This window comes from Homalodisca vitripennis, chromosome 8, assembly GCF_021130785.1.
Source record: "Homalodisca vitripennis isolate AUS2020 chromosome 8, UT_GWSS_2.1, whole genome shotgun sequence".
Lineage (NCBI taxonomy): Eukaryota > Metazoa > Arthropoda > Insecta > Hemiptera > Cicadellidae > Homalodisca > Homalodisca vitripennis.
The window spans coordinates 108931793-108951734 of record NC_060214.1 but is presented as its reverse complement, the minus strand read 5'-3'; the positions used below and the strand labels follow the sequence as shown (position 1 = coordinate 108951734).

Here is a 19942-nt window from a genome sequence, read left to right as displayed (position 1 = left end):
TTGCCATCACGTGCTGTTGTGTGTATTCGTGAAGAACAGCTGGTCTGAAGTACGCTAACTACCGATGGCTACAACCTGTTGATAATAATACAATTAATATATTATCATAATTTTGTAAATAATATTTAGCTTGCAGGATCCTGTCTAAAGCTCAGCGACAAGCAGGCGTTCACTAATGTTTTTCGGATGTAGTGAAATTGTGAAGTTTTATTAATATGTCATGTTAACAAGTATACAAATATTTTGTCTAACCGCTGATTCTGACTAGGTTTGCTTTTAACGGTACTAAAACAACAATTATACACATATTCTTAGTTATAAATAATATATGCATCAGTATCATATTCAGAATCGTTAATTAAGACTTCAGTTTTGGTATCAGAGTCATATTTTCTTGTATTAACCTATTCTTAAGTTATTTGACATGCAAGAAATTGTTTGATTTATTTTGAAGGAATTAATTAATTTACATGATTTTCAGCTCAAACCCAACAGAAGGTTTCAGATCATGAAGGGGGCAGATGGCAAACTGCAGGTCAAGGGTCTCATGCCAGGTAACTAATTACATTTGTTGTGTCTTAAATATTTCCTGTATCTTATTGGTAATATGCATTTTAAATCCTGTCAGAGGCATCACTGATTATAAAATGGGACAAATTATGTTATGACCATTAGTTTTGTTCACTTTCTATTGTAAGACAACTTACGAATCCAATTTGTTTTCATTGTGATTGATTTCACTCCTTAAGCATCTTCAGGCATTGCTTACAATAATTATTATCATTCAGTGGTACACAAACTTATATTTACAAAATAATAAATAATTTATTATAAACAGTATTTAAAGAACACAGTGAGACTCCCCCTTAAAACGGAGCAAACAATAAGTACACTAATAACAACTTAGATCATTAATGGCTTTCTCAGAGTAGGTCTAGGGTTGGAAGTTAACCCTTAAAGTGCAGAGTTGTCAACGGTGTTGTCACGCGGTACTGCCGGGTTTATTTACCGTGCACAGAGCCGCTCCTTTGCCAGCTTATGTGTAGTGTATTTCTCATCCACCATGATCAATTTCATCAACATCTTAATTTACAAAACTGCTGCCAGAATCTCCTGATTAATCAAGTCAGATCGTGGTTAATATGTTGAGTTCATATCCTGATCGCACGCGGTCACTATCAGGAAAGTTACAAACTCATCTGGACAAATATAAAATTATTCTAAAAAGTCTCATTATTATTATAAATAATTTCTGCCATACCGACTGAACCACAATCAAAATAGAAAAAATTACAGCAGCAACTTCAAAACACAAATGAAAAAATTAGAAAATAACAACGTTCTGTTTTAGCGTCCTGGTACAACTTCACCCTGTACTTTCATTGACCATCAGAATGTGGTAACAATTAAACAGCACTCCTGTGGATTTGTAGTAGTTCAAAAAACATTTCTAGAGCCCAAGGTGGATTATCTTACGGCTGCCAGGTGTCATGTAGCTCCGGTTTGGCACCTGTTAACAAGGGCATGGCAGTTAAGTGGTTAAAAGTTTTACTGTTTCCAATTATTACAATCACACAATGTCAACTGTTTCATACTAAACATTTAAACCAGAAGAATAAGTATATACATGAAAATATTTACTGACCATTTAGTAAGTCTTGTTGATCTTGAGTTTTATAAATTTTTAATCCTGTCACTGTTGTGTTTTTCGGTGATAGGTCAGCAGTTGGTGCAGATGCCGGACGGGAAACTGCACGTGTTCAGTACAGCGGGGGCAGCTACCACCACCCCCCGCCTGACGGCCCCTGCTGCCCCCGCCCCCCAACAGGTCACTGTGGTCAAAACCCCTGGGGCGGCGGGGACACAGCCCATACTGCGACAACTCCGACCCGTCACACCTCTTAAGTCCAACGCCGTTGTCGCCAAACCTGGACAGGTATAATACTCCTTTCGTTCGGTAAAGTGATTAAAAAATGTTGCTTAAATATTGTATCAACTGCTGAAGCCTTGTATTGTTATTGTTACTGATGTGTTTAGGACCAACTATATGTGATTTGTTTGGTTTTTGTAGACTAAACAATAATACTAACATTAAATTGCAATTTGGGTTTTAGGTTATAAATGACATCATTTACTTCTACTCAACCAAATATGATGTAAAATCCTATTAATAGTATTTATATTGTGAGATATCTTTGAAATTAATGTATGACATTGTGAAAAAGAAGAATTTTGTGCAGTTGGCAGTGCTTGTTCTTATACTTGATAGTTAGCTGCCTTATTCAGATGTTTTCTTCTAACATTTTTTTAACTTAAGATGGCCCTCTGCTACGTAAGTCTAAGAATTAGAAAACACTATTGGACAAGTGCAATAATGATATTATTATTTTAACTGGTAACTCTAATTCTACCCGAGTGCAAAAGATTAAATTTCACCTGAGAGTGAATGATTTTATTGGTCTCATGTGATATAAATTTGTATGTAATACAATTATTTATTGTTACAGACGGTGATGATAAGACAAGGTTCTCCTATCGTCCAGAAGCAGCCTGGGACACAGACTGTTGTAGTGTCTGGGGGACAAGTCTTCTCCTCCGGTCAGATCGTAGTCAGTGGCAACAATGCAACTCAGGTACTGGACATCATAACCTAACTCAGGCTGTAAAATAGAAAATATATTCATTCTAGAGTCATGGTTGGAGCCATACTTCTATTTGATGAAAGATTTTGGGTATTAATCCTTACATGATGGCTTTATTATTGGTCAGTTTTTGAGGAAATTCTCTAATGAGGACTTGATATTTCTTTGTTGTTTATTCAGTTTGAATTTCGTCAGTGTTTTGTATTCTTTCAAGTGATAGATAAAGAATGAATTATAAATAATTTCTTAGTGTGATACGAAGAAAGTATTGAGTAATTCTAGTAATTGTCCGTGAGAGGTGCTTTTTTTTCACAAATTGTTTTTAAAAAGATATTACGAAATACAATTGATTATGGCTTTGTGGTTTTAGAAGAAATTTAATCTGTCTGTTCTGTAGACTTTCAAGTTGTAATTTTACTGGATTGTACTTACGGTGAAAATTTCTGGATCAGTAGTACCCTTTCCTCTTTTTTCAATGTCTTCTGTTCTGTCATCAAACCTGTGATTGCTGTTGGTGCGATCAAAGTAAAATGACCACACGTACACATATGTAGGTCGTAACGCAGAGCGGGACAGCTGCTGAACACCAATCAGATAATCGTGAGCAACCCGAACCTGGCTCAGCAGTTGGCGTCAGGCAAGGCCACACTGGCTACGATACAGGGGCAGCAGGTGCTGATACGGGCGGCTCCTCAGCCGGGGGGTAACCTGGTGCTCAAGTCCCAACCACAACCGCAACTGGCTGCCACCGCCACACCTCCCTCCCCTCTCAAGGTTGTTAACAAGGTGGCACCGACCACCACTTCCACCGCACCTGCTGCTACTGCCGCTGCTGCGACTGCTGTAGCTCCTGCTGCTGTCACCCCTCAACCACCACAGGTAGGAGATGTCATCCTCTGAGATCCCCTTCTCTAGATCCTGATATCAGTTCCTGTCTCCCTTTCTTTTGAAACATTGTTTTATCAATTCTACCCTCTTTCCTTTGACCCTTCTCCTGTTTTATCCATGATCTTTCCTTTAACAGTGTTTCAAGAAAATTCGTTTCCTCTCTAAACCTGCTTGTAGTCATATTGTATTAGGGCCAGATGTTAAAGTGCAAAGGAAAGTTGTTTCTCACAACTGTCCATTACACCATCACAAATACTCCTTCTGCATTAGAAGGAATCAATTTTTCATCTTAGTTATTTGTTGTGTGTTTCTGGGTAAAATAAGTTCAGTAGACGTTATAATATTTTAACTGTCTTTTAAGGCTTCTATTTATTTATTAACCAGTAACTAAGTATGGGATTATTTGAAAAAATTGTTAACTGCAAAATGTTTTGGAAATCTTTTAAGCATTCCAAAATACTTTCTTATCTATATGCACATAAATAACTTAGTTGTGAATTTTTGTTAAAGTTTGAATAGGGTAACAAGCTAAGTATATGAATTGAGATTTTTTATTTCTAGTTTGAATTGATAACAAAATCAGGAATATGAAAGGTCCATCCTGAGTTTTAGTTATAACCTCGGAAGGCATTAATTGCATTTGCATTAAGACAACTTCCAGGAATCAAAAATGTCAATAAATCGATATTTTATTTTAATTCTGTGATTCCAGTCACCAGTGAAAGTGTCAGGACAGCTGACGCCAGAACAGGAGGCTGCCCTACTGGTGAACCAACCACCAGGGACTGTGATCAAAGCCATCACAGCCCAGGTGATTCAGACGCCCCAGGGTCCACGAATAGTACTGCAGGGGCTCACGGGCTCGGACTTCACACCTCAGCAACTGGCCCTCGTGCAGCAGCAGGTCAAGCAGCAGTTGCTCAAAGGTAGGTCACCTACTAACAGTCCTTGAGGGTAAAATACATGGCTTTACTCACCTAACCAACAGACATACGGGGGAGAACAACAGTTCATGTTTTGGGGACAAATCTGAGATTCAAATTTGGTATTTATGGAGGGTAATGTCTGTGAGAAATAGAATATTTACCAAGATAAGGGGGAGGGGGGGAGAATTTCCTTCAGAAAATTGGTTTTAGGCTTCAAAACTACATTTTTGACTTTTAAAAGAAAAATAAAGAATCCTTAGTAATTTTTTAATGAATGTTACTTATATCGATTCTAGTAATAATAATAGCTTCTTTACATAAGAGTTTTGGTGGGATAGGAAGAGCAGGCTTACCATTACTAGTTTGAAAGGTTATACCTTATCTTCTAAACATAAACATTAAATTAAACACACAATGAATGAGATATTTCGTGATGACAGGGCACTTTGTATCTTTCCTTGTGTATCTTAGTGCAATTTTTGACAGGTTAGATGTTAGATTCAAATTGAAGTGTTCAAGTTTGTTAAATTGCAGAAACAAAGTGGTTGCACTTTCCCTGAGTATTTACTAAACTATTATATTAACGCACAATACTATATCTATATAGTTCATGTACCTGTTATTAAGTAAGCCTGCCATGGAAGGAATGGGTTAACTCTTCGCACGCCACTAATAAATCTCTATTAACTTTCCTGTAACGCCAAGACAAGTAAAATGTGTTTTGTTTCTTTTAAGTTAAAAGAATTGTTATTACAACTAAATTATAAAAGGTAAAAGAAAAAAAATATAAAATAAGGGCATTTTACTTAAAATTAGCATAATTTATTGGTAAAATTAAAAAAGAGCTATTTACAAAACTGTTTTATTTCAAATAAATTTCAATTTCATTGTAAAATGTAATTAAACTGAAAAGTATAAAAAATTTTATTACATTTTACTATAAAACAAGATAAATATTTCAAACTAATCACAACACTACCACACGATGAAGAATAATAACGAGATATGTAGTAGACGCGCACTCGTGACAACCGAAAAAGCAGTAAATACACGCCACGGATATGTTTGGTTATAACTCTGTAGGAGATGCAGAATAGACGAGCACATGGTCAGAGTTAAACAAAGGGCACTCCCGTCTCCCTGCCGCAGAACGAAGGTCGTTTATAAATACTTCCTTGGCAAGGGTGATAAGCACGGAGCATGCACTGAGCATTTTGAAGGCCTTTAGTGAACTAAAAAAATTCCATGAGACATAATCTATAATATTGGATATAACTGTATTTGGAGTTTTGGTTAAAGTCTGCCATTGTAATAGATCCGTCTACGGCGAGGGAAGGGTTAAATGTGGAAATTACTTTTTGTTTGGGTTAGGTGCTCCCATCGATCCTCAGTTAGGATTATTTGTTTTATTTGGAAGTGCTTTATTAATTACTTTGTGTATGTTACTGACATTTTGCTGCCATTTCCAATTTTTTTTTTACAGCTCATCATTAGTTTTAATAGGAGATAAATAATTGAGAAAATCTTCTTTTTTCAGCCCAAGCGATGGCTGGCAACCAAGGTGTACTGGGTCCCACCAAAATCTACCTAGCTGTTCAACCCGCCGCCCCCTCCTCGGCCCCACCAGCCCCTGCCCCCGCGCCCGAGAGTCCCAAGGCCAAAGTGGTGGTTCAGCAAGTAGCCAGCGGGGACCACACCTCTCCTGTACGTAAATATCGCCGACGTTACCCCCCTTCCAAGTGCCGATTGATACCTCTGCCCCCGGACTATCCTTACTAATTGTCTTTCATAATTAATATACTTGGATTTTTAGTTTGTGTTATACCATTGACTCATGCTAAGTGTTGAAATGATTTTCATATTTCATCTGAAGACAGACGTATTTATTTTTAGTGAGGATGACCTTATCTCTGTAATTATCACTAATTAGTTGTAGGATTAGCATGAGGCATTGATACAATCCCGTTATTAGTACACGTGTTAATGCAGAGTACTATGAAACACTTTCAGACCCTTGGGAAGGTGTTTGTTTGTTATATCGAGTTGAATTTTTCAGAACCTTCATTAAGCTTTAAATTTAATAATAGCAAATTCGGTATTATAATGGCTTAATCAAGGTAAGTAGTGATTGTATTTGAATGGTTTATATACTCATGAAAAGGTGTCACTGTGTACGGTCAAATTATTGTGTTGAAAGTGTTTTTTAAGACGTAATGTTTGAATTTTTATTTTGTATATTTAGCTGTCAATGTTCTTAGTATTTTAATTTTTTTTTTAAGGAGTAATGGAAGCAAGAGCATTCTGTTAGGAAATAATGTTTATTTAGTGTGATATAATCTGGTTTTTACCCGTTCTTTGCTAACCAACTCTGAAAGTGTTTGCATTTTACTCTTGCCACTTATTATGTGAATATTCCTGTACTTTGTTTGTACACGATGAAGAAATACTGTTGTTAGTTCTTGTGGTGTTTTATATGATGCTTGTTCAGTTATCTTGTAATATTTTGTAATATTTGTTCAAAATATACCATTAAAGTAAAAATTTGATTCTTTATTTGTAAGGTTTCTTAGACAACATGGTCATTTTTTTTAGAAAAGGATTATTAACCATGACACTTAAAATAAATCTATTTTAATTAGAGTTAAAAATACAAAAGTTTAATTTGTAATGTTGTAATCCAAGTAAATCTACTAAATATTTCAGCTGCTACATGGTATAAAATATGCTCTTTGCTCCCATTGCTTCTTAAAATGAAAATGATCGCTTACTTATAACGTCATCAACAACAAGCATTTCGGTTAATTTTCACATTTTGAGATGCCTTTGATACTGAATTGGTTTTTTTTTTCAAATTTGTAAAGACATTTTCTGTAAGAAATGCATACAGGTGAAAACAGAAAAGATGGATTGATGTAGTTTTTCACTTAATTTATAGTAGAATAAACTACAGTTAGAAGAGAGGTGAGCAAAGGGCATACATTGAAAGGTTTGGTTTAAAGAATTGCAGTCATTAAGTGTTATAAACAGCAGAGCTTGGATTATTGAAAAGGGTTTTTGTGCCGGATGAAATAAAAGCAGGTATTTTAAGTTCTCTTTGTCCGCACTTCACAAGTGTAATGTTTCGTACCGCATTTAGATTTATAATAATTACTTTCAAATAATGATTAGAAGATCCAGTTGCTTCATTACTTCACCATCAATCTAATGTTACTAACACCACATTTCACCTTCTTGTTTTAACCCATTGCGGATCATATTGTTTTGGCGCGCGGGCACCAGCGGGCGCGAATTAATTCACGGGCAGCGGCCGCACGAACGGCAATGGTGCGCCACATCGTATCGTTCGCTATTGTATACTAGAAAATTCAGCTGCGAAGGTATTCGTTCAGATGGAACATGGGCCTGCTGGGGTATCCGTGATGTGGAAGGGATGATGTCTGAATCATAGTCTAAATAAAGCGGCTCGGGCGAATCGATTGCAACATCCGGGCCATTGTCTAGACTAAACCCACCAACATGTACGTCTGCGCCTTTTAGTTGCGTCACTAACCTCAAAAGTATTATAATAACAACTGAGGAAAACACCCAATCAGAAGCGCTAAAAAGCAGAGAGTAAACTCATATGAATGATTTTTCAACTTCGACATACAACTGCGATCTGTAGGATATTTATAAAACTTTTGAAAACTCTAAACGTAGACCGTTGTTAAACACTCTTAGTAGACAAGTGGAGACGATCGCCCGATCTATCAGACATTAACAGAACTAATTGGAGGGAAATTTAAAAGCAGACCGCTTTTGCGACCTGAGCTCGTTAGGCCCGGCCGCTGCGTGACGAGCCCAGCTCGTCAGTGATCCGCAATGGGTTAAACAATCCACCGGTAAGACATTAATTTTCATCTGTTATTAAATAACGAGTAGACAAACACAACCAACCGTCATTTACAAATTAAATTGAGGTACCAAAACAAAATGTACGTATCTGAGCTCATTCTGCCAGGTGTTTTATGTATTACCGTGAGGAAAAAAACTAAATATAGCTGTGAACATTTGAAGGCATTTTAACATAAATGTCAAGAAATACAACAGTTACTGCTACACAGAACTGAGGATGCAGTCTGTGCGCCTTTCAGCCATTGGTACAATGGGCAGAAGGAATCACATTCCGCAATTTTCACCTGAAATGGGTTAAGTAGACTTCCAGATAAATGCAACAGAAAAGCCCTTACGAAAGCAGTTGAAAGTTTCTGAAATAGCTAACTATTTTTGCGTGTTTTGCACGGTTGTGTATTGGAAAACTTGTAAAATAGTACATTTCCTATAAATCTACACGTTTTATTTTTCATACTTCTTTTCACAAGAATCTATAGGCATTTATGACCTGTTAAATGTTGTTTTATATCAACTCTCTTTCTTCTGGCCAAATTTTCATGTCCAGAACAAACATTTTTTTTAATTTATGGTAGTGGATACAGTAAAGAATAATAGCATCATGAAAACTCTTTTAAGTTAGCAAAATATTCTAAATTTTATCAAATTTCAGAAAATGTACTATATTTTACACGTTTGATGGGAGAAAATCTGATATTAATCAATAAATTGTGAAATAGTACAAACAAAGCTAAATTAGTTACCATGGGTATATTTATTTTCAAAAGTTTACTTTTACACAAATATTTCTGAGGTATACAAAAACCTAAGGCATAATATGTACTGTAAAATATAGTTTTATAGTCATTAATTAAAACAAACTAAAATAATCGAAATCATCATTGCACGATAGTGTTAAATTACACAAGTCTACTAATTACATTATTTCACAGATATTTCTTCATAAAATCACTACTTGTGACTACTTTTTTGCTCACTAAAACTACTATCTATGGAATATATAAATAATATAAAATCAAACCTCTAATGAAAAACCAATAATTTTGTCAAATAATTTCTGTACAAGATAAGCAAAACGAAGCTAAAAAACCACACCAAAGGAAACAAAATGGTCACATGATTATTTCACTTAAAACTTATATACATTGTTTCGTAAACACAGCTAAACAAAAAATGGTGGCCACAACCAAAATGTATCAACTTAGAGACATGCAGATTTGCACAAATCAGGCAGTTCTAAAACAAAAGAAAAAGAACAATTTTATCACTAAGGGCATGTGTGAGTGAGTATACCCCCCAGCTTTGTTCAGTATCAGTTAAACATGCTATTAATAATGCTGGCAAAGTTAGCAGACACCACCAGAATAACTGCCAGAATACTAGATGACAGCATAATTTGGAATCTTTTTTCAATGAGCACACCAATTTCTACATGTGTTTGATCAGATGATGCAGTGGTGAATCCACATTGTGATTCAGACAATGAAGTTAAAGAAAACAGGTCTTGATTATCTTGTGTACACTTGAATGAAAACAACCCCAATGTTTTCTCCCAGGCAGAAATTTTATCTTATGACTTTTTAAGAATAATTATGTCAGGTATTAGAGGCCAGGTGGAATACCAGAATATTTACAAATTCAACACTCAGTAGGACAACCTCAATATGAACCTGATCAACAACATAACCACTACAAACGGAAAATAAGAAATCAGGATTAAATCATTACAGCTGTAAAACAATCTTTCTCCAAAATATGGATCGTACTGCTAATAACGTTGAAAGACTCAACCACTGCCTTGATATACAATAACAATACATACAATGCAATAAAATGGTTCTAACAGCAAATCAACTAAAAATTAAATTATTGTGCTTCAAACAAACTTGATTAGGTTTGAAGCTGTTACAGCTTATGACAGAAAACACTTTTAAGAGCATATACGGGTGTACCACCGAAATCACTCTCTTGATTCCAGTGGTGTGTGAATCATAGTTTTTACTTTTTTGTATAATAACAAATGTCAAGGCAAACACGTCAGATCGACAAACAGTCAATTGCTAGTTTGAGTGGGATTTTGACCTACCACAGTTTGAGCAATTGCCAGTTTGAGTGGGATTTTGATCTACCACAGTTTTTGAGCAATTGCCAGTTTGAGTGGGATTTTGATATACCACAGTTTGAGCAATTGCCAGTTTGAATGGGATTTTGATCTACCACAGTTTGAGCAATTGCCAGTTTGAGTGTCAACCCTTTTAGTGCTGGAGAAAATTTAGGGGTTGTACATAATTTTTCCTCAGATTTATTATTTTGAGTAGATTAAACCACGTCTAAAAAATTATGCCGTTAGTTAATGTCTTATTGGCTTATTAAAAGTGAACAAAAAAATGCTTATATTTTGAACTAAATTATTTTATTTAGTTGTCAGTTTTAATTTTTTTAAATGCACAATTTTTCAAATTATAAATGTTCAGAACTCATGTTTTTGGACTATTTTTTGTTTTAATTTAGATAGGTCTTTTACATGAATGACAATTTATATATTATCTAGCTATACAAAAATAGCTGCATATTAAAATAAGTTTAATTATTAACATGAATAGAAAGGGAATCTTTTTGTTTGCTTGACTAAAAGGCCACTATATAGTTGTATTCCAGAAATTTAAACAATTAAATTATGTATAAATTATTATATACCTGTTACCATCTATTTTTACAAAATCCTAAGAAAGAAGTGCATTTCATAAAATGCTTTTTGCTTCTTTCTAAAGTTTTTAGATTTTGATGTTTTTTTTAATCAACAGGCTGTTGCCATCTACATACCTTAACCTAATTGATTTACAGGATATAAACATTATATAGTTATGGCCTATCCAATTGCAGAAAAATAAGTTAAACTGAACCTATCTTTTAAGCTTATTTGAATTCTATACTTTGTTTTTGTTGTTGCAAAGTTTAGTTTAAATTACCCTCAATTGTGGCTCCATACCACAAATTGAATAACAAAATAACAAATCATGTTTATTCAAGAAAGTACGTGCAGAATCACATCAAAATTATAAGAAACAACATTACCGGTTAGATGGCTGATGGGTATCTAAGAATCCGTTTGTAACAAGGGGCTAATATTTAAAAGTGTTATAAATAAAAAACTCTATCTCAAATCCAACCTTGAGAGAAAAATGTAACTGAAAATGTAAATCTAATATAGAAAATGTATACTTAATCTTTATATATATATATTTCCTGTGTTCGTGTGTATGTGACTGAACTCCTCCTAAACGACTGGACCGATTTTGATGAAATTTTTTGGTGTGTTTTCAATGGAATTCGAGAATGGTTTAGATTTAAAATTTAGTCCAATTTAAATTGTTTATTTAATCAATATTTTATATCTAAATTGTTTTTGTTTTTGGAATGTTTTACCTTCGATCCGGCAGACTGCGCTACAACACAATACAAAGTGAACTGATACTTAACAGCTGTTAATACGTTCAGCTGAAGTTCATCAAAGAGGCAGAAACATTTGTTTACATTTAAAAATTTAGAAAATCATTATTGTAAAGTGCTTGATCAGTAGTGTACTGCAGATTGCATAGAAGTTATTGCCTAATTTTAAATGTAGATTACACCTGTGATAAATAAACTATCTAATGCAATGAAAATACTAGTAAACACTGTTATAAAAACCACCTCATTGTACAAAGCCGTGAATGTTTGCACATAAGGTAATCTAATTTGGTTAGATCGAAAGGTAAACGAAAAGAGCCAAAAGAAGATGCTTTATGATCGAAATTGGTTTTTTGTTGATACATTTTCTTGATCGGAGCAAAAATACTGGAAATATCTTGGACAGAAAATTAATTTTAACAGACAGAATTTTTGTTCTTTATAACCTAATTAGTTTATCGAGATTCATCTATATAAATTAATTGTACTGAATAACTTATCAACACCTAGCAATAACCACGAAATATAGAGACAGGAGATATGGTACACCCCTTCGTAATATGCCCAAGAGGCTCACGAAGGAACGACTATCAATTATCTCAGGACTGTTTAAAAAAAATGTGATAGAACAAGAATATGTGAATATAGTGTACTGTTTTTCAACAGGAAATTGTGTACGAAGCCACGGGCAACTGCTAGTTTAAGAATAAATTATAAACCATTGCTATTTACAGATAATTGAGTATATTAACCGTTCATTAGCATTGATACACTAAAATCTAAGTGTCTAAAGTAATCATTTTGTTCAATTTGAGACCAGTTTCTATTCTTAAAAGTTTTAAACTTTAGCCCATGTTATAACTGGAAACTTGGATGTGGCACCCTCTTTATGTTTGAATCATTGTCACATATACGAGATGCACTGTTTTCTTCCATCACTATTCCAGCGACTGATGGGTCGAAGTCAAATTTCAAATTTTGAACAAGGATTTGGAGTTGAGAATCGATCGATGGGATTCCACATTCGAATCTGCAGAGATCCGCCACTTCATTAATTATCGGCTGATTGACAGTACACAAATTACCAGTCGTTAAAATTTTTTTATTTTACTTAAAAAAAGTATTATGCTTGCATTTAGTATTTCCTGTAGTTCGTGTAGTGGCTTGAGTCAGATGCTTTTATTCGCAGACAAGAACTGTTGCAAATTGTTCGCAAATGTCAATCACAAAAATTTAATTTTGTTGTACTTTATGTATGAGAACCCCATAAATAGGTAACCTAATGAACAAATTATCGTGCTTATGAAAATAATATTTTGCTTTCAGTAGGTATTTGCTATATTTATTTTTGTGCATTGCCATGAATCTGCCTTGTTTATTTGCAGACGACCGCTGCCAATTACTGATTGCTATAAACTTTTTTGTTGTATATTTTTTATGAAAAACCTTAGATGGATAACTTAATTACCAAATTATTGTGCTTTAATAAATAATATTGCTTTCAGTTTCTAGTTTCTATGATAAGTCTATGCAATGGCACTTCAAATCTGCAGGGATGTCAGGATCTAATTTTTGTTCATTTCGTAATTTTTGTGGTTATGTAAATATTTCCTTTCTGAAATATATAATGTTTATTACTTCAATAGTTTTTTTTTTTATCATGACTAGGGTTGGTTTAAAATTTTTAAACATTTTAAAGCTAAAATAATTTGTAAGTTATACAAATTCTTGCCTATTTTTTTTTTTTTTTTTTTTTGCAGATTAAAAACATGTATTGTGGAAGCCCATATTATCTATCAAATGACTATATTTAATCTGTAAAATTAAAGTAGAAGGTAGAGGATAAGACTTTGTTCTTAAATCACAGCTATTTCTCTGAGTCTCTCTGCAAATTCCTTCACAACAGAGTGGTATTCTTAAATTACTTGTTGTATTAAGATATGAGTCCTCAAAGATTTGAGAATGACAGAAATTGAATTGGTGATCATTTGTTTAAATCATACTTAATTTTAAAACCCATTGGTGTTCAAATTTTGAGAATCGGGAATCTATTTCATATAAGATTCGGATTCGAGAATCGTAAATTGTGGATTGGCCCTAATTGTGGATCACTAATTCTAGCTCAACCCTTTGTGTACTAGAGGAAGAGCAGGGAATTTAAAATAGAAGGTTGATATTTTAGAACTGTCCAAAGAATCAACTTGGAAAAAACTTTGCTATTACAGATGTGTAAAATGCACCAGAATCTGATTAGACAATTGCAAATGAAGCATTCACAACTGGTTCCTAAAAGTAATCTATTTCATTATTAAAGTAAACAGATCTTTCTTTTGCAGTTATGGTTAAAAGAGGAGGTAGGGTTTGGACCCATATCCACTCTTTTCTCCATACTTTGCTCCTATCTGTCCCTCAATATAAAAGGCTGCTGGGTGAATTTTTTTTTTCCAAACAAGAATTGAAATTACTAAAGCAATTTCTTATTTTGTTTGTCTATCATTACCTTAATATTTGGTAATTGACATGAGTGCAAAATAAAGTTGAAAATGAAGGAGCATGCACCTTGTCTAAACGAAGATGGTGAGAGTGTTGATGTAATTCAAAAAAAGCAAAAATTAATTGTAACTAAGCAAACACATTGTTGCACAAAAAATACTTAAGTTAATAAACGTATATGCAATAACACAAGAATGGTTGGATCCACAAACAGATGTACATTAACGCTGGCTGTAGAAAAACTGCCTTTAGTTTTATCACATAAGGAGCAATATCAAACCTCATGCATTTTTACACTTTACTGTTATGGAGATGTCTCATTTTAAAGATATAATTAATATGCATCCAAATGTTTTTTAGCATTTTTGTAAAGTGTATGTATACATTTTGAACATTTAAATGATCAAGTACCTTAAAAGTTTGAAATTTTTCTGAATTACCCATAGAAACGTTGAAATTACTAAAAAAACATTTGTATCTTACAAATGAGACATCTACCATAATTTTACAACTAAAAATGAAGTCGTAAAAGTGCATGAGGTTTAACATTATTGTTAAGGCTACAATCAAATAGCCACTAATACGGTTGGTATTAAGCTGGGAATTTTTTACTTCAATAATAAAAAAAACTTTATTTTTAATACTATACTATACAGTAAAAATGTAATAAGATGGTAACAAAAGGCTTACATTTTTTAAATAATGTAAATTTTTTTATACTTTGTTTTACTCTACACTAATCACAAAAATACAGTATTTATTATTCCATTGTCAAATTACTTTGACTGTAAATATTATATAACCATAAGGAGAAATTGGCAATTTTTATGAGTCTCGAAAGAGTTAAATGTTATAAAACTATAACTGTTTTGGATCCTAAAATGTTTACAAGAGTATATTCTACCATTTACTCTTTTTTGTCAGGTAATTAATGATAATTTTCCATATTATAATACAATAAAACATCACAGACTCTTATTGTTTTGAAATTTTCGAAGTAAACAAAATCTAGGATATCGTAACGGCTCCTTTTACACTTTTTAAAATTACAACATCCATGATCTAGTCATGCACCACCCTCATACATCCAGTAATCTGCTACTTTGATAGGGTGTAATCTGCTATTTGTGTCCTTGAGAGATAATGCTATCTGTGAATGCCTTTAGTCTTTGAGTCAGTTTACATTGTTGAATCTTGTTATAACCAACTGTTAATATTAATGATTTAATTGTGGAATGCAACGTAAGGAAATACAGTGTGTCATATTATCATTAGATTAAGAAGTGAGGCCTATTTTGGTTTGGTATGATAAGATTAAAATTAGAGTCGTTGGTTTGGAACAGTGTCTGCCATTACAAGGTCAATTTTGTGCAATTGAAAAAATAAAACATTTATCTTGATTTTAATTTTTATCTTTTTGAGGAATTAAAAACCGTAAATTGGGGTAAATATATCAAGATGCCGTCTAACTTAAGACAACATGTTTGTATTATATGTCTTCTCTTATTGTGTGGCTATCACAATTACCCCGTCCTGAACTTCCATTTATAAGGGAGGAAATTGAAAATGTATACTGACACTGTTGTACTTTACTTCAATTAAAGAAAAACCTCTATTAGTCCATCTGTTGGTCTATGTTGCCAACAATTAATGAAGATTACACAAGCTACGTCATCTCGGATTTCCAGCTCAAAGAATGTTGAAAACACGTTTAATATCCGGTGATTGAAGATGGCTCTCTATTTTGGTTAAAATGGCTGACTTATTTAATACAAATATATCTGTCATATTTAAGGTTATCTACTTGTAAAATATTCATATTTATTAAAATTCGAGTATTCGATAGTCAGATAATTGTACGTGTTTTGATATTCTTTTGAACAACTATATTTACTTTGATTTATTGTTTCTTTGACATTTGCATGACCAGTTCCGATAAACAATCTGAGTTTTCATAATAATCACTGTGATCAATATATTACTAATGTTCTTACGTTGCAAAATGAGTGAAAGAGGATGAAATATGTCACCAGTTAGTGAAAAAAACTGAATGGAATGGAAGTAAATGTTGTGTATGACATGTTCAGGGACGTTAGATAGTAGATAGAAACTAATGTGTAACATAGGTTTTCATAATTAATTATAATTAGATGGTCAAATGGACACCTATTTGTGTCACTGTTGTATTTTTGCGTGTCTAGGCCAACCTGGGTACAAATGCTGTGACGCCTCAACAGACTGTGCTGATGAACGGGCAACAGCAGCTGTTGTCTCCATCGTCTGCTACTGTTCCCCCCTCCCCTTCCCCTGCCCCCCTCCAGGCCAATGCGTCACCTAACAAGTTTGTCGTCACCTCCGACTACATACAAACAATGTAAGTGCACTTTTTTCGGTCTAGGAAGTGCTTAGTGCACTTTTTTTTCGGTCTTGGAAGTGCTTAGTTTGTTTGTTTTTGTTTGAATGGAATACCTCCTATATATTGCCATGATTAGAGCAATTCCTGTTGTAGGGTTAGTTTAAAATAACAATTATTTTCACATTCAATGTTAGTGATATTATTTATAATTTATTTAACTATTTGAACTGACTTGTTCTAACTAAGTGTTAAGAAAAGAAGGAAGCGATGTCGCCGAGAAGGAGGCAAATCTGTGCTTATCTACTATTTGTTATTACACTATATAAGTAGGTAAATACATATTATAAATATGAAACGTTAACGAGCACTCACTGATCTGAGCTTGAATTTAAGTATTATCATCTTGAGGGATGTTTTTTCATCAGGAGCATTTCCGATCGGTATTTCCCGACGTCAGATCACGTGCCAGATCGTCCAACGTTATAACAATCTAAATGTGTTATTATTGACGTAATGACAGCAAACTTTCGTACATGTTACACCCGGAATAACAGCTGATCGAAACAATGTAAATTGGGCATCCGGAACTTAATGACAAATCCAAAGACTATTAGAGTATTAGCAGACAGTAATGTTTGTAAGGATCTTTTAATTTATCAATTTAATATTTATGTATTTCTACTTGACAATGAAACCAAACGCACTGCATTTAAAGCATCTTGTAAAATATGGTGTTTGTTGTAACAGCCATCAAGAATGCACTGAAACAAGAGAACTTGAACCCCGAGATCGAGGAGAAGCTGCTGCAACTACAGAGGTACCAGCAGGAGAAAGCAGGTGAAGAAGGAGGGAGTCGCGCCAGTCAGTCCTGCTCCATCACCCGTTGCGCCAACCCCGCCCGCTAAACCTGCACCGGCCAGGAAGCGGCCTTCGGCACCGGCTCACGATAGTACGGAAGGGGAGACTCCTAAGAAAAAAGTGCAGAGGGTTAGAACATAAGGAGGGCAAGTGAGTACTGCTTTGAGATGTCATTGGGGTTTTGAGTATTTCTTGGGGTGTGTGCAGATTTAATGTTATGGTAATTGTAATTTTGTTCAAGAATCTTTATTAGTCATCATAACATCATTAAAATGCATTGACACCGGTCACCAAAGCTTCAATAGAATATTAGCTCTCAATATATTAAATTAAATGTTAATTCAAGTGGAAAAACCAGACTGGCCGAGATTGAAACCATAATAGCTTATGTTTAACTAAACACAAAAGTTAAACAATCAACAGTAAATACAATGTATTTATTATGAATGTATTAACAGATTTCTACAGAAAGTAAATTAATAACTGATTTATCAGAGAATAAATAGGTAAAATATTCAATAATAGTTCAAACAGTGAAACATTTAGGTAGGCTACAATACAGATAGGTTTAAAATTAAAATTAAACAACTATGACAGATAGTGCCAGATATTCATCTATACTATAAAAAGGTTACTAGTTAACGGCCATCTGTACATCACTGATTTGAATTTACTAAGACAATGTTATGACTGGTAAGAGGTACTTTATTAAACAAACTTATACCAATAAAAGAATACATATATTATGATTTTTCTTAATCTATAATAGGGCTAATCTAAATATAAGCTGCCTCTAGTAGGATACAGATGAATGTTATTTCTAAGAGAAAAGTCACCAAGATTCTGTTTTTACTTTAATCGGACATGAATAAATATAAGGGTTGATAACTCTAAGAGCCTTTTTCTGTATTAGTAAAACTTTTTAATATTATGACTGTACCCCATAGGATGATTCCATACAATATGATGCTATGAAAAAATGTCATGAGCATGTTATAGCATATGTGACAAGTGGTTGTAAATGGTAATTTAGTAACACAAATAAAATCATTATGAACAGAATATATCTCTAAACGAGTGGAATTTTGCAATTAAAACAGTTAAGATTAAACATAAAGTGCCAGGGTTTAACATTGATTAGCACTCATCATTATCAAAAAATAAAAATAATGTTTTCTCAATGTTTATTTTCTTTTCTTTTTCTATGCAACGAAAGTAGAAGAAACTGCGTATATAAATATTTTTTTTTATTCTAAAACAAAGTATTTAGTGCCCTTTACACGAATCGTCAAGATCTGAATTGTTTGGATTCACCATTCCTGAACTCTCATTTCGCAAGTTTTATATATCCTAGAGAGAGGGTAATAAAACACCTGAAATAACACAGCACTTTATCGCCTCAGTTTATACACACCTCAGTGCTTGGGTCGGGCAGGAGGATACATATATACGCTCTTGCGGGCACTTTTACGGTACTACCAAACTGCTGTATGTGAGACAAAAACCTATCTAGCGTTGATCGATAAGCACAGAGGCGGTCAGGTGGTATGCAGTACATTTTTAAAACTACTGAAACAAACTTCTTGAATACTCTATCAGACTAAAGGTTGGGACACACATAACCGCACCGTGCCCGACACGTGAGTCGGTCGATTGTCGGTGCGGGCTCGGCTCGGTTACCGTGAGGCCACACATGTCCGTATGCAGTCCGAGCACAACAATCTCACTGTACTAGAACATGTTTTCTTTTGAATTCGAAGTGTGACAGATACTTAAAAAAATATTCGGAAAAGATTATGTATTGCTTGAGAAAATTGTTAATTTCATTGTTGTTATTTTTATTAATCGCTGTGGTGAATGAAACATTGTAATGCTACAGTAAAGCTTTGTACAATCAGCTAGTATGTAAAATTTTTGTAAATATCATTATCTTGGTTATATTTTTTATCCCTATAATTCTTGTTCATTGTGTTTTCATTGCAATGAATTTTCGGTCAAATACACTAAAAACAGTATATTTAATGTTTTTTGTATTAACCCCAAGAGCTATAGTGTGATGCCAGAGAGTTTGCCATGTTGCAAAGCCCTTTTACAATAATTTGTAAAACATAGTAAATATTTGTAAAATTTTATACTAGAGAACTTACAAAAAACAGATTTTACAAAATGTTTTTTCTTTTATAGCTCCCGAGGACAAATTATTGATTGCCAGAATTAGTCAAAAATAGTAGGAACATAAATATATTTTATAAAAAAAATTAGAGTATGGTTGATCGGTCAAAATGATATTGAGTATTTGGTTAAGATAATACATTAGTGTATGGTTAGTCCTGTCTGCTAAGTTATAATAATATTTAAATAGACACGTTTAGAGCATTATAAAATAATTATTTATAATATAATATTTAATGTTACATGTGGTAAAGCCTAATATTTGA

At 33.7% G+C, this 19942-nt stretch overlaps 1 protein-coding gene across 1 annotated transcript; it reads left to right on the top strand.

Moving 5' to 3' along the window:
• The first annotated feature begins 409 nt into the window (after positions 1 to 409).
• Positions 410 to 16668, top strand: LOC124368314 (nucleosome-remodeling factor subunit NURF301-like). The gene is made up of 6 exons (XM_046825588.1): positions 410 to 554; positions 1719 to 1936; positions 2508 to 2633; positions 4243 to 4456; positions 5994 to 6160; positions 16492 to 16668. Exons 1-6 carry the CDS (start codon positions 509 to 511, stop codon positions 16666 to 16668), a joined length of 948 nt encoding a protein of 315 aa, XP_046681544.1. The 5' UTR covers positions 410 to 508.
• The last annotated feature ends 3274 nt before the right edge of the window (positions 16669 to 19942 follow it).

Bases quoted from the DNA above. Each gene is read 5' to 3' on its own strand.
- LOC124368314 (XM_046825588.1), top strand. From the start codon at position 509: ATGAAGGGGGCAGATGGCAAACTGCAGGTCAAGGGTCTCATGCCAG. The intron at 2,634-4,242 runs GTACTGGACATC...CTGTGATTCCAG, and splicing joins GTGGCAACAATGCAACTCAG to TCACCAGTGAAAGTGTCAGG. The intron at 6,161-16,491 runs GTACGTAAATAT...TTGCGTGTCTAG, and splicing joins GCGGGGACCACACCTCTCCT to GCCAACCTGGGTACAAATGC.